This window comes from Cnephaeus nilssonii (genome assembly GCF_951640355.1).
Source record: "Cnephaeus nilssonii genome assembly, chromosome: 21".
Classification (NCBI taxonomy): Eukaryota; Metazoa; Chordata; class Mammalia; order Chiroptera; family Vespertilionidae; genus Cnephaeus; species Cnephaeus nilssonii.
This window is the reverse complement of record NC_137092.1, coordinates 1,437,213-1,462,490: the sequence shown is the minus strand read 5'-3', so window position 1 is coordinate 1,462,490 and position 25,278 is coordinate 1,437,213. Positions and strand designations below refer to the sequence as shown.

General features: G+C 52.9%; 1 protein-coding gene across 4 annotated transcripts in view; it reads right to left on the bottom strand.

Moving 5' to 3' along the window:
* Nucleotides 1-13,232: 13,232 nt before the first annotated feature.
* The window catches only part of PTBP2 (polypyrimidine tract binding protein 2), a 36,271-nt gene continuing 24,225 nt past the window's right edge, over nt 13,233-25,278 (bottom strand). The window contains exons 8-14 of one of the 4 annotated variants that reach the window (XM_079760717.1): nt 25,082-25,277; nt 18,517-18,671; nt 17,071-17,104; nt 16,565-16,657; nt 15,162-15,378; nt 14,981-15,058; nt 13,233-14,812 (exon numbers count right to left, since the gene is read on the bottom strand). In XM_079760717.1, coding sequence (XP_079616843.1) covers nt 14,683-14,812; nt 14,981-15,058; nt 15,162-15,378; nt 16,565-16,657; nt 17,071-17,104; nt 18,517-18,671; nt 25,082-25,277 — 903 coding nt within the window. In that variant the 3' untranslated portion in view covers nt 13,233-14,682. Of the gene's footprint in view, nt 14,816-14,980; nt 15,059-15,161; nt 15,379-16,564; nt 16,658-17,070; nt 17,105-18,516; nt 18,672-25,081; nt 25,278 lie in introns of all 4 variants that reach the window. The other 3 variants (XM_079760718.1, XM_079760719.1, XM_079760720.1) reach the window with 3 other exon arrangements.

The following is a 25,278-nucleotide window of genomic DNA, read 5'->3' as shown; positions in this document are numbered from 1 at the left end:
TTCATAGCAGGCTGTTGACAGCAGCCGCGATTGGGAAGCAGCGTGCCCGTCGGCAGGGGCGTGGATGGACAGCTGTGGTGCGTTCACACCGCGGAGGGCGGTGACTGTTGATCGTGAACACGTGTGGCCCGGGCTGTGCCTGCTGGGCTGTGGGGGGGGGGAGGGGGGGAGATTGCCTTCTTTCTCTCTCCAGGCTCCTTACGGGGAGCCGTGGTGCGCCTCCCTCCCATTGTGCTTCACGGCGTGCAGTGGACCTGTTGGCTTCCTCTGTTAGCTTTGTGGGAGTTCTCGGGGCGGGGGCGGGGGGGAGAGAAGATTTTAACTGTTTCCCCAACGCACCAGCCTTGAGCTTCTAGTTCGTGAAAATCATTCCCGTCCCCTCTGTTTTCTTCTCATCTCGGGGCACCGTCCGCGACGAATAATGGAGATATTAGAGCCAGATTTCACACTCTCTTCCGTGTTCACCGCTCAGGGGGAAACTTTGAAAATTCCTTGATCGTAATCTTGTTTTTCAACCCAACCAAAGACTGAGAATTTCCAGGAAGTCTCAAAAAAACATTTGCCTTTGGAACAAGACAAAGGAAGTGCTCCTGGCGGCGATGTTAGGGAATCCGGGCGCTCTGAGCCCGCCCGCCCAGAGGGCAGGCGTCAGGAATAGAAGGGACCCCAGTTCCTCCACTCAGGGGCCGCTCGAGGCCGCGACGCCCAAGGGCCTCGCTGCAGAGCAAGTCGCATCCGGAGAAACGCCCGCCTTCTCCTGCATACATGCCTGCATCCCGGGTCCACGCATGTAGGGAGGTCAGCGAGGCCATGTCATTCAACACGTGTGTACACCTGTCTCAGCGAAACCCTTCCTCCTTTCACAGCACACGGGCCGGGGAGCCCGCGTCCGCTCCTGGAGGGGAGGGCGCTGACGGCCACGGCGTGTCCCAGGGCAGCCCAGCACCCCATCCCCCCAGAAGCCACGCACAGCCGCTAACAGCACCTCACGCAGGGACACGCGGGTCCCCGTGGTGAGCCAGGACGAGGGGCAGGAAGACGGGGGGGGGGGGGGCGCAGACAAAACCTCCTGGGTGGTCAGACGAGGAGGCCGGGCCGGGAGCGCGTGGTGCTGGCGAGGAGTCGGAGGGTGTCCGTGGAATGGGGCGGGAAGCAGATGAGCTGGCGGGCCTGGCCGGTGTGGCTCAGTGGACAGAGCGTTGGCCTGGGGATGGAAGGGTCTCGGATTCGATTCCGGTCGGGGCACAGGCCCGGGGTGCGGGCTCCATCCTCAGTGTGGGGCGTGCAGGAGGCAGCCGGTCCATGATTCTCTCTCCTCATTGATGCTTCCACCTCCCTCTCTCTGCCTCTCTGAAATTAAAAAAAAATAAAAAAATAAAACACAAAATGAGCTGGAGCGTGTGGGGCTGGCAGAGTAGAAAGGGGTGATATTGCTGAGGAGCCGAGTGGACGGTCTCTCTCCCTGGTCTTTCCTGGTCGGGCACCACGGGTGTGGGGGGCACGGGGCGCCTGTGGGCACCTGAGGACACAGGGAGCCAGAGCAGCTGCCGGCCTCGGGTCCAGGCTGCTCTTCCCTGACCCCGAACGTCAGCCGTGTCTGAGCTTTCCGCCCCGATGTTTGCACCAGAAGATGTGACCTGATGACCCGGCTCCCTCACCGTCCACCAAACCCCCGACCCGTCCGATTCCCTCTCCAACCGCTGCTCCTCCCGCAGCCTCAGCATCAGCCCATCTCCCTCATCAGCCAACTCGAGGCCCGGCGCGCAGATCCGAGCACTCGGGGCGGGTCCCACAGCCCGCCCTGCGCCCTCTTGCCGAGCGGGAGCCCTCGGGACATCCGGCCGGCGGCTCAGGGGAGCAGGCTGCCAGCAGTCGGACGTCCTTAGGCCGCGGAGGCGGGAGAGGCGCCTGCCACCCCGTTCTGGCTGAGCGGCCCCCCTGTGGGGGCGCACTGACCGCCAGGGGCAGCTCTGCTTCCAGGCGGGGCTTGGGTGCGGCTCCGTGGGCATCGCTCAGGAAACCCGTGGGGAGACGGGAAGCGAGGCTGTACCTTGGGCCTCGATGGCCGGCTGGTGCGTCCCGAAAGGAGCGGCTGTTCACTTTGTATTCTGAAATGTTCTGACGGGGGGAGCAGGGGTACACACACGCTCTCCACGTTTGCTATTCGAAGTCCCCGCACCACCTGCACCTCGAAAGTGCCAAGGACAATGGACCTGTCACAAAATCAGTCACCCCAAATCTAGTCTTCACTCCGGAGGAGAGACTAGAAACACCAGGGTGTCCCCCGTGGGAGGGGGCGGGGAGGGGGGAGGGGAGGGGGACCAGCAAAAGCAAAGAACGGATCAAAGCGTCTGCTCAGTCATTTTCGTGGCCAACATTCCTTCCTGTTACAACATTCCGCCAGCCGCCGGCAAGGCTGTGGCTGAGCAGCGACCTGTGAACCAGGAGGCAGCTGAGGGCTGTGTCTGAGGGGAGACGGGAGCTGGAGTGAGAACAGATTCAGAGCCTGCATCTCCCCACAGGGACGCCCTCCGCGCCCCCCGCGTCCCCCGCGCCCACCACGCCCACCGTGCCCCCCCCGCCCTCCGCGTCCTCACCTCTTCCTGAGGACGGGGCTCGGCATGCCGCCAGGCGACCCCCAACAGGGCCTCTCTGCCCGACTGAACCCCCTGAGTGTGTCCGGGCGGAGGACTGGGCTCAGCCCCCCTCGTGCCTCGACGGCCGCTGGGACTGAGGGAGCAGGAAGGACCCAGCCTGCACCAGGGGGTGGCGGGGTCGGGTGGGAGCGCTCGGTGACTCTGGGGAGTCCTCTTTCCTCCCCACGTGCTTCTGGGGTTTGAATAAAGCTCGGGCCCCCTCGGGCTCCATCGCGGGCGAGCGGCTCTCACGGCTAATTACTGGAGAGGAGGAAGGAGGAACACGGAGAAGGCGCCTGGCGCCGCAGATTTATGGGTTCAATAAGAACAGCCTCTTCACTTTTCAGGGCTCCGGCTGATTTATAGGGGCTTGGCTGGCACAAAAATTAGATTAAAATTTTTTATTGCATCTTGTCTGAAATGCTTACACTTGAAGGGGGACCTCAAGAAAGAAATCCCCGCTCCGTCCCCTCGCCCGGCCGGCTCCGGGAAAACGGACGGGGTGCTGGTGGGTGTCCGCGGCCCGTGGGGGGCGGGGGGGGGGGCTCGTCACTCAGGCCGCGTGGCATTCCAGGAGGGCACCCTCGCCGTCCTCGCCGTCCTCGCCGTCCGGGAAGACGGGGGGGATTCTCCGGGATCCCGCAGTGAGCCACTCCCTCTGACCCCTCCAGCGGCTGGACTGGCGGCGTCTCCAGGGACCGGGAAGGCGTCTGCAGGCCCAGCACCCGGGCAGCCCGGCCCTGCTCCCCCGGCCCGAGCCCTCCAGCGCCCGGTGAGCGTCCCGCAGGAGATGGGCACGCGAGGCCGAGCTCGGGACCCCGCGTCCTTCTTCTTTCGACCCAGGCGTTCTCCCGGCTCGGCTCCCAGGGTGACGGGACCCTTGGGTTTGACCCTCCGCCCCGGGGCGGCGCCCAGCGAAGCGCGGGGTTGGTTTCCACCTCCCAGGTTGCTGGCCACGTGACTCCCGCAGGGAGTTCCCGCTGCGAGTGGTTGGTTGGATGGGAAAACGCATCTTTTTGAAGAAGTTATTTTCAGACGCGCCCTGCGATCCGGCGCCGCTGTCGGGTTGGGTTGCGTAGGGGACGGGGACGGACGCTGAGATGGCGGGGGGGGGGGGGGGGGGGGGGGGGGGGAGGGGGCAGGGAGTGGCCCGGCGGGCGGTCAGGGGCTGCGTGTCCTCCTGTGCACCCAGAGGTCAGAGTTCGGTTCCCGGCCAGGGCACAGGCCTGGGTGGCCGGCTCCATCCCCAGTGGGGGGCATGCAGGAGGCACCGATGGGTGTTTCTCTCTCATCACCCATGTTTCTCTCTCCCCCTCTCCTTCCTCTCTCTCTGAAAATCAATCATTTTTCTTTAAAGAGAGGAGATGAGTGTTAGCCACACGCTGGGCCCGCCGGGGCTGGCGGTGGGGACGGTGAGTCTGGAGCGCCGTGGAAACCCAGCGGTTCCCCCCGCGGGTCAGGCGAGTGGCCGCTCACAGGGGAGGGCTCTCAGCGAGCCCCGGGGGCGGGTGTGGGCCGGGACGCTCCCCAGATAAGGTCCGTCTGGCGGTTTGAAGACGGAACTCCTACAGTGCCCACGTCTGGGACGGTGCGTCCGAGTTAACAAAGACAGAGGCCGCTGCCACGCGAGCGCAGGAGTGAAAGGCGAGGCCCCTCGGGCGTCCAGAGCGGCCAGAGCATCCGTTACTGGGTTCATTCGCGTCGACTTCACGGTACACGGCCTGAAGCGGTGATCTCCTATTCCTCTGCGTCTTGGTGAGGATCACCTTAAAAAGGACTTTGCAGCCGAAATTCTCAAATCCACGCAGCGCCCATGTTGCTTCTGGAGTATTCTCTTCAAAGGCCTTCCTCGGAGCGTCCGGAGCGGGCCAGGCCCCGGCCCCGAAGGCGGCTGTTTGCCCGGTCGGCGCTCTTCCTGAAAACTCGGCGCTCCAGAGCCCCGGCTCACAGGGTGCCCGTTAGCACGCGCACAGCGGGCAGCCCAGGGCCAGGATGAGATTAAGAATAACGTAAAGGCGCGGAGCCGCGTTCTGCACATCACCACGCGTGTGCCATGATGGGCCGCCCGGCGTGAGGGTGCGTTAACGCCAGGCCGGTGCAGATGGCATTAGGAGCACACGGAACGCGTTCCAGTCGCCCTTGCTCACAGGACACGGCGCTAATGGCCCCAAAACGCGTGATTCACGGAAGCCGCCTTTATCCCATCCCCTCTCACCGTGTGTGAGTGCATCGTCTCTGGTGGCCTCCTTCCTGGCGACAGAGGGGAGCGAGGTTGGCTGCCCCGTGGAGGTGGGAGGAGGTGAGCAAGTAAAGTGAGTCGCCTCCAATCAGCCTCTCTACAGAGGCCGCCTCCCTCCGACCTCAGGGCAGAGGGTGAGTGTGGAAGGGACTCGCTCAGCGGCCTCCCCTCAGCGTCCTCATCGGCCTCCAGGGCTCAGCATCTCCCAGCTCAGCCCTCAGGGGTGCAGTGTAAACGGAGCAGGAGACGGAGAATTTCTATTCCAGCAAACCTAGGAGTACACCTCGCCCCACCATGCAGCAGCTGTGTGACCTCACCCCGTTACCTACCTCTCTGTCCTTGAAACGGAGGTGCAGCCCTGGCTGGTGTGGCTCAGTGGACAGAGCGGCGGCCCGTGGACGAGAGGGTCCCGGGTTGGATTCCCGGTCAGGGCACAGGCCAGGGTAGCAGGCTCGGTCCCCAGTAGGGGGCGTGCAGGAGGCAGCTGATCAGAGGTTCTCATCATTGATGTTTCTCCCTCCCCCTCCCTCTCTGAAATCTATACAAATATATTTTTAAAAAGTAAAATGGAGACATGAGTGCCCTCCCTGAGAGTATAGCTGGAAACCAGAGCCAACGTTTATTCCCTCTTATTTCCCCAGACGGGAGGACCCCACCGCCGCCTCCTGGGAGGAAAGAAGAGCGAGGGCCGGCTCCTCCGCGTCCCGCCGTCACTCGCTTCTTCCCCGAGACCAGGAGCTCTGGGCCCAGGTCAGTGCCTCTGGTTCCTTCTTTCCGAACCGCCCGCCCGTCGAGGGGCTCGTCCGGGATTGGCGTGAGCCACGTGGTCAGCGCCAGTGCCTGCATGTGCGTCCGTGGGTGAACGTGTAGGATTCGGGGAGACGTGGGCGGCCGCCTGGGCGGAGGTTTCCACGTGACCAGCTCCCTCGTCCTGCCCTCAGCGCTCTCCAAACGGGAGAGAAATAAGGTTACGCTTGGTCCCCTAAACCCGCGTTATGAAAAGTGCCCAGTGCGTTCGCACACCAGGCGCTCCGGCCGGTGCAGGCCCCGGTGGCTGCCCAGCCCTGGCTCAGCCCGGCCTCTCCCGTCTCCGTCCGCTCCTACGTCCCCATCGGAGGCTCACACGCGGGCTCTGGCCGCACTGGTCTTGCATCGGGGCTGCTCCTCGGCCCTCGCCCACGTAAACGCATCCTCACTCCTAGAGGTGGGAGCCGACCTCACGGCCGCCGTCTCCCTCCCGCCAGCCCAGGTTCCATATGCAACTGGAGGGGCCGAGTCCGCTCCGAGCTGCATCCCCTACCACAAGCTCCGTCTATTCCTGGTTTCCTTTCTGGTCTCATGTCCCATTACTTCCCACCGTCTCCCCACACACATCCCACGGCCCACAGACATGCACCCCAGGCCAGGATCCCTGCCCCACGGCCCCACGGCCCATGACCACGGCCCATGACCACGGGCCACGTCAGGGTGATCCTGGATTGCTCAGGGCTCCCTAAAGGAGGAGGTAGACTGAGGCCAGCTCGAGAGGTGAGGGGTTATTGGGGAATAGCAGCTGGGCAACGCGCTCTCCCAGCTGCAGGCGAGGCCCCTGAGGGAGGGGGAGGGGCTGTTGATGGGCAGGAGGCCACGCCGTGCGCTCATCGGCTGGGAGACGGGAGACGCTTGGCAGACGCTCGTCGGAAGAAGGTGAGTTTGGCTCTTGTGTAAAACGGGCGTTTCTGGGAAACGGGTCTCTGAATTCTGAAGTCGGCGCTCCTGACTGCGCGTGAGCTGTCCGTCACGTGTCCTCGGGGTCCGTCTGGACAGTTGTCCCTCCCCCTCAGGGCCCACGCCGAGTTCATCCTCCAGTTGCCGCAGGTCGGACATGGCTGCTGGGCCACTGTCACCTGGGACAGTGTGTCCCCAACCCCAGGGCGAGGAGAGATGCGGCCGCCGCTTCCCCAACACGCCGCTCCCGTGCCTGGCACTGTCCTGTCTTCACGGACATCCCGGCTCCCTCCTCTGTGGAGCTGGCCCGGCAGGCGAGGGGTCAGAGTTCAGGAGGCTCAGTTTATGTGTTTCCTCCTTTGGACTCAAATCAGTGGATAGCAGACACTTGAGTCAGGCTAGGCATCAGACGTCCGTGTTATCAATGGTGACACTGGACTGGGGCACCCGCAGAGCCCCCCACAACCGCCCGACAGGGACACCCCCGGATGCGGTGGCTCCTCCCCGTGACCAGGGCCCAGCCACGGAGAGACTGACTGTGGGAAATAAAGCAAAGCTCCTTGAATCCAGGTCCACAGCCCTGAGCGTCTCAGTGTGTGAATCCTGTGGGAAAAACACCTTCACGAGTGGGGCCAGCACAGACGTGAGGCCCGTGGGCGCCAGGCCCCGCCCGCCTCACGAGGGAGCTGACTCGGCGAAGGGGCGTGGATGGGGCTGGGAGACACCCCCCGCCCCCAACGGCTTCAGGAGCCCGTGCGTGTTGGGGACAGCCCTCCCGTTGGAGAAAGAGGGGATGAAGGGGAGAAGGATGGTCTCCCATTTTCCTGTGACGCAGGCGTTTACGATAAGGAGAGACCACTTGGTCTCCCTCCCTGTCCTGGTGCGGAATGCCCTCGGGCCTGCCTGGTGGCGTGGTGTCTGCTGTGTTCATGGAAAGGCTCGGGGTGACTAGGCTTGGGGGCTGGTCGTCAGGATCCACCTGTGGTTAGAACTGGGATTCAGCCCGCCCGGGCCTCCTGGGGGGAGGGGCTGGGCTCACCAGTTGTATGTGTGATGAAACCTCCATGCAACCCACGGGGACAGGTCGGGGGCCTCCAGGTGGGTGGACGCGGGGGATTCGGAGCTTGGGTGCTCCCCCCCCCCAGCCCCGCACACCCTCCTGTGCGCTTCTCTGGGGGGCTGTCCTGGGCCCGGCCATTTGTAAGTAGCTGGTGAAACGGGGCCCTGAATGCTGAGCCCGCGGCCAGTCCCCTGAGCTGAGGGCTGGGCCCTCCCAGCTGCAGCCAGTTGGTCTGTGGCCCGAGGCCCAGGCCACAACCTGGACCGTGGCTTGGGGCCTGCAGGTGGGGGTGGGGGTGGGGAGCTGGCGGGAAGCTCCCAGCCCTCGCAGGGGGTGTCAGGGTGGAGCTGAATTGCAGGACACCGAGGTGCAGGACTGCTTGTGAGAGCCACGCATTGTGACCCCAGCTTGTCTCTTAGCCGGAGCCCGCTGCCCCGGGCGAGGTAGGCCTCCTCGGTACAGGCTGGCTTTGCGGAGCGGGGACCTGCTGCGTCGCCCGGGGAGCTGGTGGCCCCTGGTTTTAAGACACGTGTCGGTCTGTGTTCCGATGCCTGGCACATCCAAGTGCTTCTCAGTATTTGAAATCAGACGCAGCGGCGTTGCTCGTCCGAAAGGCCTAAGTGCATTCTGAGCGTCAGATGAACCCGTGCCGAGTCTGCGTTATGGCTGGGCCTCCTCCGAGTCGGGGCGCGCAAGGCAGGGCCAGCGAGGCGGCCACAGGTGGAGGGGGCGTGGCACGTGCCTGAGCAGAGGGAGGGCGGCTGGAGCTGGCGAGGCTGTGGTTGGGTGTGGAGGGAGAAGCTGGGCGTGGAGGGTGAAGCTGGGCGTGGAGGGAGAAGCTGGGTGTGGAGTCCAGCTGACTGAGATGCTGGGCCTGGGCATGTGAGGGTTCCTGTGCAGGGAAGCAAATTCGATTCCTGGTCAGGCACACAGACTCCACCAGTGCAGGCGTCAGTGAGGGGAGTGGTGGCTCTCGCTCTCACCCTCCCCTCTCTCTCTCTCTCAAATCAGTCACTAAAAAGCACATTTTTAAAAAGTGTCCTGCCCTGGCCAGAGAGCTCAGTAGTTGCAGGTTCAGTTCCCGGTCAGGGCACATGAGGAACCAGCCAGTGGGTCACATACGTGAGCGGGACAGAAAGATCCGTGTTTCTCTCCCTCTCCCTTCCACTCTCTCTAAATGTCAATCCATAAAATGATTTAGAATTGCTCTGTAACAGCTGTGTGACTGTGGGCTTACAATCGTGTGTCAGCTCACCCGTCCTTCGGTCCACGCGCCCCGTGCTGACCCGTGACCCTGTGGGGCAGAGCGATGCCCACGGCGCGGCGGGAGCAGCTGCGTGCGGGCTGACTCCCATCGGCGGCCAGGCCAGGCGTTCATCGCCACTAACCCGCCTCCCTCGGGGCCCCTCATCCTGTGACGCAGCGGCCGGCGGTGCAGGCCTCCGGGGCTCCCACCCAGGAGCGTGTCCTCGCCTCCTCCCCGCCCACCCCCCCGCCTGCGCTGCCCACATCGCTCCCGGCGTGGACTCTGTCCCTCTCCGCCAGCAGGTCCCGCGAGGACACCCACGGGGCTGAGCCGGTGCCATGTGGACACTCGGTTCTATTCACTGTGCCGCAGAGCCCGCTGCCCGCAGCCTCGTGGGGAAAGGGGTCTATTCAGGTGGGAGGAACCTTAAAAGCCCGAGGGCTTAGACTGGTCAGTGGGATTCTCCCCAATGTTAAGCCGTCGTTTTTAATTAAAAGACAAACACGATTCTTCGTTTAACACGTGTACTCCGAGCTCAGGAGGGACCTGGATAAAATGAGAGAATTCCCAGGACCCTGGGTGGCCCGTGTGCGCGTTACGGCGGGCAGAGCTGAGGGGTTGCTTTTCTCCGGGTTCTACGATCTGACCCACAGCACCCTTGCCTGAAAGAGGCCGCCCGTGCAGATGGGCGAGTCAAACTGTTCTCCCGGTAAAGGGGGGCCGTTACTGAGGGGGGCCGCCATGGGGAGGGACGGTGGAGCGTGTTCCAAGGCGTCTGTCTTTTGATCTGGCCCGATCAAATACAAATGGAATGGGACCCGCCTATACTTCCTGAGGTCAGACGGAAAGGTTTCGAATTTAACAAAAAAAGAGACATGCCTCTAGGAGCAAACCCAGCTCGGCATCAGGTCGGCAGAGAAATCGGCCGTCTGGTACATGCCCTCCCGTTTCAGGACCAGGCGAGTTCCCTCCATTCGAGAACTGAGCTCTGATACGCTCAGGCTCTTTCTAAGAAAGGCAGTTACCGTTGGAGCAATTTCTAGAATGGAGAGCTTTTGTCACCACAAAAGGCTATTTTTTGAAACAACGGCCGTGTCAACCGTTAGACTTAAGTGTTGGGTGTGAGTAAACCATGGTCACAGCTGCCCAAGCCGCCGTGAAGCCTCTGCCAGAGTGGACGGCAGCCCGGCACCGGCACCAGCTCACCCCGCACGCACGGCCGAGCGGCCCACTCCCAGGCCTCAGGGAGCGCGTGCGGCCCCAGCAGCTGGGGGGTGTAGGACCTGCCCGCTCCCCGGTGCCGAGAGGTAAATAAAGGGAGAGACACACATGATACAAGTAGTAATATACGCAGCATCAGCCTCAGAGGATGCTAAATTGAAATTTATATTAGAAAATAAATAGAACAGGCGATAAAACTGGGACTGATAGGAGGAAATCTGAGCCCGACTCGAAGCCGCGTCTCGGCACTGACTGATTTCCTCTGATAAACTAGGTTTCCTGAGATTTACCTGGAGAATAAATGAAATTTCTAGCAGCTTCATTACAGCAATAAGACAACTTTAAGACAGTGCTTCTTGAAATTATAATCATGTTTGTGCATTTCAAACAAAGCTCAAGTTCAAAATGCCTCAAGGTCATGATTATACGAAAACCTGAAAATCTGTAACTGGATGTTGTCTCGCTGCCTTTTTAATATTTGAAATGTAACGCCCCGGGAAGAACTCCGAGCTGAGGATACTGCAGGGCCCTCCCATGTTTACAAACCAGGGCGGTGAGCCAACAGCTGTAGGCAGTGTCCAGTGACGCCCCGACCGCGGTTCCGGTGCGAAGCAGCGAACGGTGTGACATGCTCACTGCTCGCGGGGCACGCAGGTCTGCGCTGGGACCTGCACTGATGGAGGGTGAGGAGCGCGAGGACCGGAAGGCTTGAGCTCCGGTGTCCTCATCGGACTGCGTGGTCTGCGCTGGCATCTGCCCAGGGCGGCCTTTCTACCCCTTCCTGCCTCAGCTGCGGACCCAGCTGTGCTGCACTTGACCTCACGGCCAACTATTAGGTGCTCCCAGGTGACAGACACACACGGGCACACCTGCCTACACCCCCCCTCCCCTCGCCCCCCAGCTAACGCTTGTCCACCAACCTCCAAGAATTCTTCCCTAACCGGTAGGGGCTGAATATCCAGTAACAGCTTCCAGTAACTTCATGAAAAACACATCAAACCACATACCTGCTGGCTTCCTGACCTCGCACCCACAGAAACCCATGACAGGGGACCTGTCTCTGCAGTTTCACGGGATCCAGGCGGGCTCCTTGTTGTGTCCAACGAAAGGATGCATTTTAAGAGATTGAAAGTAGATGTTCGTGAAGAATGTATTGTGGAGCGGCTGTGGCGTTCCGACAGGATCAAGCCTCACCTGACTTGTGGCAAAGCCCCCCCCAGCACAATTACAGCCGACAGGCTATGGCTGTAAGCTGATCCTATCGTCCGGCCCTGCAGTGCGGGTCGCTGAGGGATGTGGGCTGTGGGGGGTGCAGCAAGTGCTACCTAAACAGCTCGATAGAGTTCAGAGAAGGCGGCACCAGGAAGCAGATTTGAAACTCGCAGGGGCACTGTAGGCATCTCGCCCTTGTTGTGCTGTGTGCTGACTGTGAACTAAAGCTTCGCTCTCAGGCGGTCGCTGTGTCCTCACCAGGCAGAGATCCACCGGGCCCCCGCTGTATTCTCTTCTGTCTTCGATCCTTCACCGCCCCTCCTCAGGTTCACCCCAGCTGTGGTTCACGCATGAGACTTAGTTTCTCGTTGGTAGAAATTCATCGTTCCAGGGTCTGGTTTCATAGGATGATATTTGTATCTTCGTGTTTCTGATAGTTACAAACACAGGCAACTACATAATTATTTTTTAAAACGCCAAGTCGAGTGGGGAAAAAATCACAAAACCTTGCTTAAAACAAAGGTATACGCGGGGCCTCACCTGCCGACCCTGGGGAACTGGACGCTCAGCAGGCAGACTCGGAGCCTCTAACGGCTCCCGGGACCGCTGCTGGAGGCAGCTGTCCTGCTGGTGCCAGGCCGGCCCGGCCCGCTGACCACAGGCTGGCCCGCTGACCACAGGCTGACGGCAGCCAGGAGGGCGGGCGGGGCGGCGGTAACACGGGGGTGAGAAGTGGTGGAGGAAAGGCTGTCACTGGAGCGAACAGCGGTTTGCGACAGTCCTGTTTTGTGCGTGTTTGGAATCTTTCATACAAGATGGAAGTTCCTTGAGTCAGAAGTCCTAAACGACACCACGACCAAACGCAGTGCACGCCGGCCCGGGGGGAAGGTGCAGCGGCCGAGAAAGGCGAGTGTAAGGACCGCACACGGCTCAGCCGTGAAGAACTAACTGCTCACTTTACAGCGTCTGCGAGAAACTCAAACCATTCATATTCAGTGCTTATTGAAAAGAAATTAACTTTAAAACCTCATTAAAATTAACTAGACGCCATGAGATTTGATGAGGGGAGTGTCAATGTCCAAACATCCTCATCTTGAGAATCTTGAGGCGTGGAGAGCACGGAGCGCCATGTGCTCAGTATGTTGTCTGTTTTTGTGCATATTTGCACACTTTATTACTTACAAAATCTTTAAACTAAAAACCCATTAACTTCAGAGGAATAAATATGTAGGAGAGTGAGGACTAAGTACAAAACCAGAAAACCCCGCCTGTGCTCAGACAGTGCTGTCCCCACTTCCGGGTGTGCGGTCCTGGCTGGAGGAGGACGTGCCCTCCACACGCTCCCCCGCCGCCCCCGCCCGACACTCAGAGGCCGCTTCCTGTTCACTCCACACACACACACATGCACTGAGTTATCACAGCACCAACCTCAGCAGCATGTATGACTCTGAAGCTATCGGACACCAGTGTACCTGTGTGGGAAATGTGGCCTAAAATATTTTGAGTGATATATGCAGTACCTTATTCGGAATCCTTTAAAAAGCAAGAGTTGTGAAATCAGAAATCACTGTTAAGCTTCAACTACGTGAATGTGTCCCTTGGTGAGAAGACCCTCCCCACAGCGCAGGGCTGTGCGGGACCCGGAGGCCTGAGCAGACAGAGAGGACGAGAGGTGAAACCGCGAGAGAGCATGGCAGTGGGGAGAGGGCGCTGCACCCCCCCGGGAGCCGGGAAAGCCACGGCACGAGCTACAATCTGCCTAAGCAGCAGATTGTAACGGGCGGGAAACGTTAATTCCGGGTCCTCCTGGGAAGCAGTCACCGTCTTTCAAATTAAAAACACCACCCCCCCCCCCCCGCCCCGTGCATGTTCACAGCATGTGGGTGTGCCTGTCCCCCCTCCCCCCTGCCAGGGCCAGGGCGCACAGCACAGGGACAGGAGAGGCAGCAGAGAGAGACAGAGGTGAGCAGAGCTGCAGTGTTTATTGAGCATGCTACAGAGGGAGCAGAGTACACACAAGGAAAGTAGACCACCATCGACCTCCTGACTTTGTTAGAAAAGTAATTTTTAATTGTGCCGCTTCCAAACTAGACTGGATTTTACATTTCTAAAGATGTAAAAACTCAACTAATAGAAAATATACATGACCATTCTGTCTACATAGGTAACAGAATCTATGAATCTTGAAACTAAGTACATCAATTTCAAAAAAGTATTGGTCATTTAAACAGAATCAGCAATTCAGATCGACAAGAACTGTTCAAATTAATTTGACCTGTAGATTCTGAGCCATGTTTTTATTAAAGTCAGATCTATTCCTAAATACAAAATATTTTGAAGGTTTATTAAAACTGAATATTACAATGCAAGGTAAATTAAGACTAAAGGCACATAAACTTTGGTCCCGCCTGGCCGTCAGTTTTAGAAAACTGCCTCAAATGCCTCTTCCTGCAAAGGTTTGCAGCGACTCTGCCTCCTGGAAAGACATGCACCCGTCCTGCACTAGCTAGACCCGCCTCCATGCTCAGAAATCCACAGCCATGTCCATCGTCATCACACACTAAGGATGGCAATAGGTATTGAAATGCACATAAGTCATGTCAACTTCAAAAAACATCTACGAAAAATATTCAGCCACAAACAAGACGTTACTTAGTGCTGACAGTAGTTATATGACGCGTCCCACAAGAGCGTGTACAAAAGGTTAAGGTTCCACAATGCTTTCCACGTAGGGCTCAAACTGACAGAAATTAATACTCTGCGTCTTGTTAATTCAACTAATGCCTACATTCCTAACAGAATCTAGACCAGAATGGTGAGATACAAAAAGGCCAATGTTTTTTTAAAGCAATAAAGCCTAAGGTAATAAAACTAAAAAATGCTTTGTTCTTTCAATATCCTGTATCTTATTTGACTAAATAGAAAGAAATGTGACAAGCCAGTAATTCAAAGTACGTTCCAAGCAGGAGAAACAAAAACTTAACCTTTTCACACACCCCTGCCTATACATAGTGTACCCCCATGTAACAGTGTGCCCGAGACAAGCAATCCTTGTAAATGCCTAGTCAATTGCACAATAGCAACACTAGTTTTCCTTTAAGGCACATATGTCAACTAAGTTGAAAAAGAAAAGGGAAATTAAACAGAAATGTTAAACAGACAATAAAAATGGCTTCCCTATCGAACAGATGGAATCAGCAGTTAATACTCTGCCTTTACATATGCCATTTCGTTTAGAACCAAGGAATGGTAACAGCATGAGAAAAAAAAAAAGGAAAAAAAAACAAACTCTGGTCCCCACTTTCTGAACAGTCACCAGGTGTGACACAAACAACACTGGGATCGCCGGCCCGCCCGCGCCTCAGATGGTGGACTTGGAGAAGGACACGCGCAGGTGGTGGTTCTCGCCCAGGTTGTAGTTGTGCAGGTCGATGAGCGCCTGGATGGCCTCCTCCACCGTGGCCATCTGCAGGAGGGCCATCTTGTGATCTCTTCTGAAACAAGAGAGGAAGTGAGACACGGGCCACCGCCAGGCAGGCTCAGGTACGTGCTTGAGCTCTGCCCATTCCAGAAACCACGTCTATAAACAAAAGAATAACACCTCCCTGAAGAGAACATTCCTGCCATCCGCCACCAGAAAGACCAGAAAGGGTGCTTACTGAAAAAACTTAAATGCCTTCACAGTGCCCCCCGTGTTGGCAAACAGTGTTCTCAGGTCCTCCTCTGCTGCTGACGGGCTGGGGATCGGAGCAGAACGAAGAAGAAAGGTTAGCCGTCGGCTTTACACTTCATGTCTCAAGGGCCCACCCTCATCAGCTCCAGCTAATGGTTGATACTCACGGGATGTTGGACAGGTGAAGGGTTGCAGAAGGAGGAAAAATGTTCTGAAAATTTTTGGATCCAGGTTTCTTAAAACGATGCAGTGGGGAATTACCAAAATCTTTAGTGAGACCTTGATCATCGAGCCCCTCCCGAGGTAGCTGGACAGTCTGATGTTTGGAGAGAGTGACACGGATAATCTTCCCGTACATTTTCTGTCCATTAAGATGGTTCATGGCTACAAAAAAAGAAACAATGCCCAAGTTTTAAGAAAGTACAGAGCAAAGATGATTTTAATAGCTTAACATCTGAATTCTCGGATTTAAAAAGAAGTCCTGAGTGTCTAGTAACCATTGGGGTCACGTTTAATCCACTTGCCCCAGACGAGGCATCTGGCAGAAAAGCTTCCTCCACAGAATGAAAACCCAGATTACCACCCCCCTTCCCTGACAACCAATCAGCCGTGGCCCCAGGAAAGGAAGTGAGCACGCCTCTCTGCCCTCTCCACACCCCAACCCCAAGTTCCTCTCCTCCCCACCCCAATGTAGGCACACTATACTCATGACAATAGTCCGAACATAAAGCAAAACCAGAAAGGATTCGGGAGGGTTTGGTTTAATCCCCCCCAGGTGCTGCCCAACCACAAGGACCACGGGCACCCGTTCACCGAGGCTCTGCCACCCGCAGCTCCCACGCGAGGAGGAAGAAATGTTCCCACAAGGACCAGCCGCCCGAGCGGAACGGCCACAGTGGGAAGGGAACGCCGTGAGCCCAAGCTCTCCTCAAAGGCAGAGATCTGCACTTCAAGAAGTAGAGAGACAGGTGCACAAAGGGCTATGCATGTCTGAGCTACCACCATCGCTGGTAAGAAACACTGCAATTCAAGCGTGCTTGCTCCAAAAGCCAAAAGGCCCGGGTATGACGTGGTTAGCTGGTGAGTCTCGTCAGATGGAACAGCAAAACTACACTAGTCCTCACCTCAGAAACGGCCAACTTCAAAATAACAACTGTGACGATGCAATCAGCCTGAGGCACCATCATTCCTGAATCTCAACTAACAGAATTCTCACCTGAGAACATGCTCTTCAGTCAATCACAGAGTGAGGATGTGGTTAGACCTAAGTATGTGATCTGATTCTGATATAGTCAAATGAGATGCCAATTCAATTAAAGTCACTGATGACTTACATAAGCAGAACTAGGTGTCACTTGACTAAAGTCTGTTTTTTAAGATTCCAAAAGGGATTAATGGTGTGTCTGGCACAGGTTTTTCATTTTGAAAGAACCTAGTATCCTTAAAATACGTTTTCCACGTGACTCTATTGGCTTCTCAATGACGTTAGAATTCAAGTAGCCTGGCATTAACTGGAATCCCAGACTATATGAACAGCTAACTTCCATTACCGGCCCCAGCTTCGCCTTACCCAGTTGTGACTGGTGTCCGTCCGCCATCTGGATCAGAGCGCTGTCTTTCTTGTTGTACAAAATCTTCACGCGCTGCACGTCTCCATAAACACCTTTTGTGGAGCCACAGAGAGGTAATCCAAAAAGGGAATTAATTTTATGTGCAAGTCAGCTAAAGATTATCTTTCTGACATATTAATGAAACATTCAGACATCAACATGATCACTCATTCAAACTCATCATTCTCACAAATGAATAAAGAAAGATCAAGATTTTGAACAGTGAATTTTGAAAAGAACAAATTTTGATAAACCCTCAAAGCTATGTGAATGATATTAAAGACCATGCAAAATAAATCAGCATGCATTAAAACAAATTTTGTGTCTATGGAGAGTTTTAAATAGCAAAGAAAAATAGCAAAAGATTTACTATTCAACTTTAAGCCAAAGTGCTAGCTACAAATAAGAATTAAGGTGAAACCAAAATCAAATCAATAATAAAAGTATAGTGCTAACAATAACATACCGAAGAGGGTAAACAGACTTTGGGGCGTAACCATCTTTAGAAGGAGAGAAGAGCAAGCAGCGTAAGACAAGGAGAGAGGAGAGTCGAGGAAGAGCGGAGATGAACAGATCATCCATACGAAGGGTGGTTCCCGCAGAATGGTGAGGTGGTCATGGATCATGGTTCAAGGCGGTTAATTGGGGCAAGTTGGTCCGAGGAACATTTGTTCAAGCCCAGAAGCATGAACAGAGGGAATGGAGACAGGGAATGAAGACAAGGACAAGGAAAATAAAGGATCAAACGGGGGAGGGAATGGGTGTTTGGAAAGACAAGGAGAGGGAAGGTGAACACACAGGGAGAAGGATGAAATGGGGAAGGGAAACAGCAATGCAGAAGAAAAAAATAAGGAATTGGGGAACAAAAAAAAAATAAAATATAGGTCAGTACATAGGAAATGCAGGAATTTGGTCAGAAAATGGTTGGTTTATGTACTGTACAAGAAAAACTGAGTAAAATGTAGTCATCCAAGACAAATATGGGTAAAGTACATCTACATCAAAGAGTAAATTACAGCATTTCATCTCAACACGGGGCGGGAGCATGCACAAGGGTGGTAAACTCTGAACTGTAACTGCATAAGCATGGCTGGTTATGAAATGCAGGCAGAATTTTTAAAAGAAAAACAAAGGCACTCTGATTCAAACCTTTTCACATGCAGAACTGCGAATGACAATAGTACCAATGATAAAATAAGCTCAATGTTCGTATTGACAGAGGCCAATTAAAAATGAAACAAATGTTCAAATTAGACACCATAAACTGATACACTGAGCCTCCCACATTTCATACCAGCTTTCATAGCAATCAAAATAAAACATACCAGACATAAATGTACAACTAAAAAATAACTCAGCGGTGAACTATTTAACGGGGGCGATAACACTGAAAATATTTGTAGGAGACAGTGACTAATAACTGCAAAGAAAAATTACTAAAAGGCGGGGAGAGTGCCTCGGCAAGATCTTTGGAAGAACCTTTAAAGAAACACGGATTAGAGTCGTTCACATCAAAGAAGATTTAAAAAATACAATGACACATAAGCATGAAATGAACAAGCAAATAATTAGACAAGGCAAAGAGCAAAAATTTTTACAGTTAAATTTGCAAACTGGATTACATTTGCCTTTGAGAACAACAAAAAGATAAAAAGCCAAACTACTGTACTTCACCATATTTTTCTTAGGAAAAATAGGTAGTTAGGTTAAAAATATATATTTAAAGAGATATGACTATCTAAGGAAATAAAGTATTACTTAAGTACATAGGTTTTATTCAGAAGTAGAAACATACAAAAATACTTTGACTAATGAATGTACATAACAGAAAGGCAAGTGCCAAATGAAATCCACATGGAAACTTGCACAGATGGGATGGAGGGAGGGAGGACAGGACAGGCCGACCACTAACCTCCTCGTTCAGATTGCTAACCAGCAGGACCGTGTTGCCGCCCGCGGAGACTCCGGGCATCCCCACGCGGCCCGCCGCGGCCGCAGCCGCAGCTGCCGCGGCGTTTGGAATGGCCAGAGGACTCAGAGCTCCTGGAACAGCTGCAACAGGAAGCCCTAATTTTAAAATAAAGCGGATTTTACGAAACACACACAAGTCGTTTACAAACACCAACTTAAGCACCAAGGCTGCAGGGGTTCAGGCTGCACTCCGTGGTTCCTGAAAGGTAATTTGTGTGACACCGAGACAAAGCGCTTGCTGATAGGGAGTCTTACAGAAAGACAGCTGGTTTCAGGGAAATCATCAACCATGAGAATTAAAGGACGGGCTATGTTGTTAGACCAGTGGTCGGCAAACTGCGGCTCGTGAGCCGCAGTTTCCCGCTCTGCTGACTAAGTTTGCTGACCACTGCGTAAGGCATTACCCTCACCCAGAAGTTTTGACTTCAGGTTAAAGACATTAGTACATTATTAAAATGTTTAAGTGTTTTTCCCTAGCAGTGGTCGGCAAACTCATTAGTCAACAGAGAGGCAAACGGCGACTCACGAGCTGCAGTTTGCCGACCACTGAGACGGTCCCGTTTCCTATGGAAACGCAAAGGGAGCATGACGGGTGGAATACAGTCAAGACGTGCCCGCCCTGGTTTACAGAGAGAAGCCACATCTAAAAAATCTTCAACACGGTGACTCACTTTCCACACGGCGGGGTGGTCTTCATGAACTCACGCCTGCAACCAAACCAGTCATCACAGCTCATAAACCAGGGGTCCCCGCTCTATGGACAGCGATTTTCCACGGGAGGCTGGGAATGGGTTTAAAACATCAACCCCTGACCAGCAGGCACACTGACCATGTCCTGGACTGTCCACCACCACCAATGCCCATAGCCAATACGACAGCCATCTGGTGTGGAAGAACCAACATTACACCTACTTTTTTCATCATATTGGCAAAAAATAATTTTTTGGAGTGCCACAGAATTTTAATAATTCATGCATGCCACGAGATGAAAAGGGTTGAAAATCGCTGCCTGAACAAATCACCCTGAATCGTATTTAATGGACTCAAAGGGCCTGAAGAAAGTCTTACCAAGATCTGTTGGCCTTAATTCCACTCAAGTAGGGACCACGGACCCAAGTTCCTCCACCACAGCGCTCCCAGGCGGAGGAACAGCACCGGACCGTGTCACACGGCCTGCCAGCGCTCCTGTCCTTCACCTCTGGTCTTCCACTTCCTCTCACTTCTCGGCTCTACTTCCCAGAGTCTCTGCTGCGCTTTCATCCTTAAGATACTTCAGTTATTTCTTTGGAGAATTTCCGTCTACCTCAGCATCTTCTATCCCCTTTTCAGAGGCCAGTGCCCTGGAATCCTTGCTCATTTCTCATAAAGACGGGAACATAAGGTCTTGTCCTCCTTCCCATGATTAAAAACCCAACCTACATGGAGTCAGACATACCTGGGGAGACCTGGCCCTCAGCACTGTGGTCCCACAGCTGCCGCTTTAGTTCTTCTTTCTCTCCAGCCTTGTTGTCTGTGCCACAGGGACGTGCTGTCACCTTTGGTTTCAGATACCTTTTTCCTTTACCAAAGTTTTATCTGTTTACTCTGGACACTACTATGACCTTCCACTGTCAGTCTGAAGGGTTCTGTAAGATTCACAATTTCTTAGCCTCTGGTGTTTGACGTGAAAATGTCCCCTTCCAGCAGCTGCTTCTTGCCTTCCCTCTCTACAGTTTTGCTCTGAGTTTATTTTACAACCTCTTGCCCACACCATGGTTTGGGATCCCCGGTTTTTTCGTATTTCTCCACATTTTTTTTAGATTTTACTTTTTGTCTTGGAAAATTTCTGATGTACCAAAGTAGAGAGACTAGAATAATGAACGCATGTGCCCATCACACTGACCTACAATCACTAACTCAGGGCCAATCGTGTCACCCATGCGCCCAGGTTAACTTGGAGGGGAGTCCTAGAGAGGACCTGCGTCTGACATGGAGCCTTTGCGTCAGCGTTTCCTCGCGCTCGGTGCTCTCTGGTGCCTCCTTGGACCCGCCAGCGGGGTCCTAACCGGGGATGCCACTGCATCTCTAACCGCTCACGTTTAACGCACCCCAGTGCTCAGGCCACGGACAGGTAGTTGCCGTGTACCGTTCAGCAGGCAGCTCTCTTCACTTGATGCCCGTGTCGTCTATAAACATCCATCCCGAATGCCTCACAGCCACTGCGCCGAGCAGGGACCCTCCCCCTTCAGCACCGTCCCCCAGATTTCCACAGCTGTGGCCGACGCACGTGGCACCCACCCAAAGCTGGCACCAGCACAACTCACAGTGGTGCAAACGACACTGGCAAGTCACTCCTGTCTCCCTGCCTCAACTGGCTTTTAGCAGAAAGAGTCACTGACACTTCTGTTAAGTTCCTTGGTGTCAATGGGATCCAGGTGCCCTCTCTCTCCTCTCTCTCACACACACACTCTCAGAAGAAATGCAGTATCAACTCTCAAATTCCCTTTTAACGATATAAATCTTTTTTTTAAAAATCCATCAAAGCCACTTGACTGGCTCTTTTCCATAATAAAAATTAAGATCAGTTTAATTCCTGGTTTCATTTTCAATTCTAAGTGATAACTCTCCGAATCTACTAAGGAAACTTACCTGAAGAACTAGTTAGTTAAAGCTCCTAATCCTTAGCATTTTCTAGTACATTCTTTTTTAACATATTTTTATTGATTTCAGAGAGGGAGAGAGATAGAAACATCCATGATGAGAATCATTCATTGGCTGCCTCCTGCAAGCCCCCACTGGGGATCAAGCCTGCAACCTGGGCATGTACCCCTGACAGGAATCGAACCCAGGACCCTTCAGTCCACAGGCCGATGCTCTACCCACTGAGCCAAACCAGCCAGGATTCCAGTACATTCTTGACGCAGGACTGTCTCCTGTCTACTCGCATACTCTCCACCTCCTCGCACTCAGCTACACCTGTGTGCAGTCGGCCCCCAGTGAGAAGTTCTCTTGCTCTCCCTGCCTCAGCCATTCATTCTTTCAACTTCCCAATCCTCCGAACACCCACCTCCAGACCCCTCCACCCGCTCCTCCACCCCGTGCCACACAGCCAGAGCCACCTTCACCTGCCTGCTCTCCCGGCGGGGCTTGACCGAGAAGCCCAGCTGCTCTAGCTTCCTCCCACCACCCGCTCACACTCTGCAGTGCAGGCGAGGCTAGATCAGGCTTCTATTCTGGCTATGCTTTCATCAGAGTTTGTCAAGTAGTAAGAGCAACAATCGCGTGCACGCACCAATTCTACATTTTGTTAGCCAACAGTCGTGGATTTCCTAGTCTATTCCCAAGAGTTCCCTAAAAAATACACTAGACTGAAGTCCTGTCTCCTACTGTCAATCTCATTATGTTCAGCAAGGATCAGAAACCCCTAAATTCTTCAATCCATTTCAAAAGTCCTCTTCTTCCACCTGCCCCCCTTCTCCCTTTCTTCAGAGACACAGAACGGTGAAAAGAACATGGATTGTAAGGCCAATGATTTCATTTCTGACTCCAGCTCCGCCCCTGAATTTCCGCAGCTTAATAACAATCCCGCCAGTTCTCAGGATGGTTATAACCAGTATCTCCATTTTCCAGACCCCAAACGTTTCCACTGTCCTCTTGATCCAGTCACTACAGTGAATTCTAGAACTGAAGCCAGCCTTAAACACAGCCACCATGAACTGAGCACTCTCTGTATGCCAGGCACTGCCAAGTCCATCAAAGGCTCCAGCACACGGAACCCGCACCGCGGCCACAGCACCAGGGCCGCTGGCACCCCGTCCGTTACAAGTGTGGCGGCTGGGGTTAGTGACTGTGCACGTCCTCCCTGCAGACACTGCCCGGGGCTGCTGTCCTCCTGTCATCAGCACCCTGCCTGCCTCAGGGGAGGTGCTTTCTCCTCCTAGCGTATCCTCCACCGTTATCATCGGATACACATACCCTGTGACCATCCTTATGGTAACTACTGACCTGAACAGGCACTTCTCATTTTAATCCTATTTATTCCACCCTTGATCCTTGGTGCTTTATTTTACCCATGATTTACATGTGCACTCCTTCAAGTTTCAATTTCAAGTCTTTAACCCTCTTCCTCTCATACTTGGGGAATCCTAAACTAGGCCATAAAATAATAAAACCTGATATATTCCTATCAAATGAAGACCCTACAAAGTAGAAAAAGAGCACTCAATGCTGGCAGGGGGAAGAATGGCCAGACTCACGTACCGCTCGTGCTAGTGTAAATTAACAGCGCCTTCTAAAAAGACGTTTGCAGTAAGAATCTGAAGCCCTGAACATTTTCCTTGATCTAGTAACTCTAATTCTAGGAATCCAGCCTAAAGAAATAGTTTGAGAACCAAGTTATGTACAGGTGCCTGTCATATGCCACTTACAGTAATAAAACGTATGGAAGTATGTCCAACGAAGTTGCCCACTATCACACAATGCAGCTATTAAAATTATCATTTAAAAATCTTCTTAATGACACTTATACACAAAACTGCAAATAAAATGGTTTCAACTTTGTACAAAAGTTTGTATTTTCAGTAAAACTATAACAGTGGTTCTCTCTTATAAATTATCCAAATTACTAGAGGCTGCATTATTTGATTTTTAAAACTTTTAACTCACCTACTCACAAAACTATTTTAGGGTACTTTGGGAATAAAAAGCCCAGTTACATATAAGGAGATGCAAAGCCATTAGAACAGGTAAATGATGTAGTCGCAGAGACAAGGAAGGCGAATTCACATTTGTTCACCACAGAACGCTTTCCTTGTTCTCCTCAGGCAGAGGATAAACAAAAATATGTTAATGTATTCACCACCAGGCTGGAACACACCAAACAATTTATCAGGAACTGAGCGGCTTTACTCCTATGCTTTCAATGCAAAAATGTAGGACGCTTGAGATTGCAGGGAAATGTGATGAGTTCCCTAGAAAAAAACCGGGACGTCTAAGCAAATACAAACCCGGGCAAAGGCCCCAGCACCGTCGGGCCCCAGCACGTGGGTATTTGGCATCAGCTGAGGTTTCTTGGTGTCTGACTGTGACACTTTAATGAGTTGCATGCGAATCTTTTAAGCTTCTCAGAAATTACATGTAAGATCTTGATGTCATCTTCTTTGTTTGATACCTTTAGGGCCAAATTGTGTGCCTGCCACGTCCCTAACAAAATGCCTAGGGCCTACAAAGATACTCAATAAACGTAATAATACAACTTCTATTGATAAAGCCTTTAAGAATCTATAGTAATAATTATCAACAAAGGGATGTGTCACTCATTGGTTCTCTCAGCTTTACCTTTACAGAATGGTACACCTGAAATAGTGTTAATTTATAAGCTGATTTGAGGGAATAAAGGCTTAAACTAGATCCATAAAGTAACAGCTTTTCAGGAAACAATGTTATCAAAACAAAGCATCCATTATCCTCAGGATGAGCAGATGGCTGGTGCGAGGGGTAGCAGAAAATTAGAACCAAGGGTCAGTTTTGTCTGAAGTCACCAGAATTCATTTCAAATGTCAATTGCTTCTCCTGCATTAGGGTGCCTCTATTCAAGATGTATCACTCACATTTTCACAGGCTAGTGCAATGTTACATATCCACAGTAAATAAATATCTATTTCCGAGAATTATTTCATTATAATACTTTTTCCTTTTTTTAATTGATGGACATAAACTTAACTGTAAGAGCTTCTTTGAGACTCATAAAATCTTGGTTCCATATGGATAGAAATTCTAAAGACAACTTTACAAATGTCAGAAATCAAGAATGTCCCAGGCACATCAAGTAAAAGGAAACTAAGATTTCACCTTCAGTGATGACTTCATTCATTTTACTTACAAAATTACATTTTCCTTATTTTTTCTTCACCTTGACTCCAACTCTATCAGCTGCAAACTTTTGCACTGTTTTTGTTAGGTGGGTCCTATCCATTGTCAAACAAGGTGAAATCAAATAAATACCAAAACTAATTTTATAGAAAATTCTTTCCAGTGTAAATTTTTTTAAAAGAGTATAATACGCCTTCCTCCCATTCCATATTTGTCTGTTAACATCTCACTGCTTCTATGCTGCACGAAATGAAAACAATCAGATTAGCGCCCCCCCCCCCCCCCCGATATGCACAAGGGGCCTGGACTTAATGGACCTAGACTTCACTCTAGGCAGCACGACACCCACTTGGAAGTGTCAATATTTATGAAGAACTCAGCAGTATTTCTCCACTAGAGCTTTTCTTCTCCGATTTGGGGAGAGAAGGTGAGGAGGGTGAGAAGACAGTAACTGATATAATTTTGATATACCTTATGAAGAACACTAAATTTTTTCTCAACAGTATTCATATGGCTTCTTGCCCAAGAAAAGTAAAATATAACACAATTTGTTAAATTCCAAATGGGGGGAGGGGGTCTCACTGTACTTACTGGAGTTGAACAGGCCCTTTCCCACTGGCAAATGGGGTCAATGGTACAGACAACAGAAATCATACCTAAGAGGGATGTCTCCTTGGCGAACGCTGCGGCAATAGCAGGGTCCAGTGCAGGCTGTCCATCCCCAGACGGGAGGTCAGGTCGAGTGTAATCCCTACTTTTATCATTGTTGTATTTTACATTCAAATTCACAAGTTTGGAAAAATCAATCCTTAGAGTACAGCAAGCGTTATAAATATTCTGACCATCTAGGGCC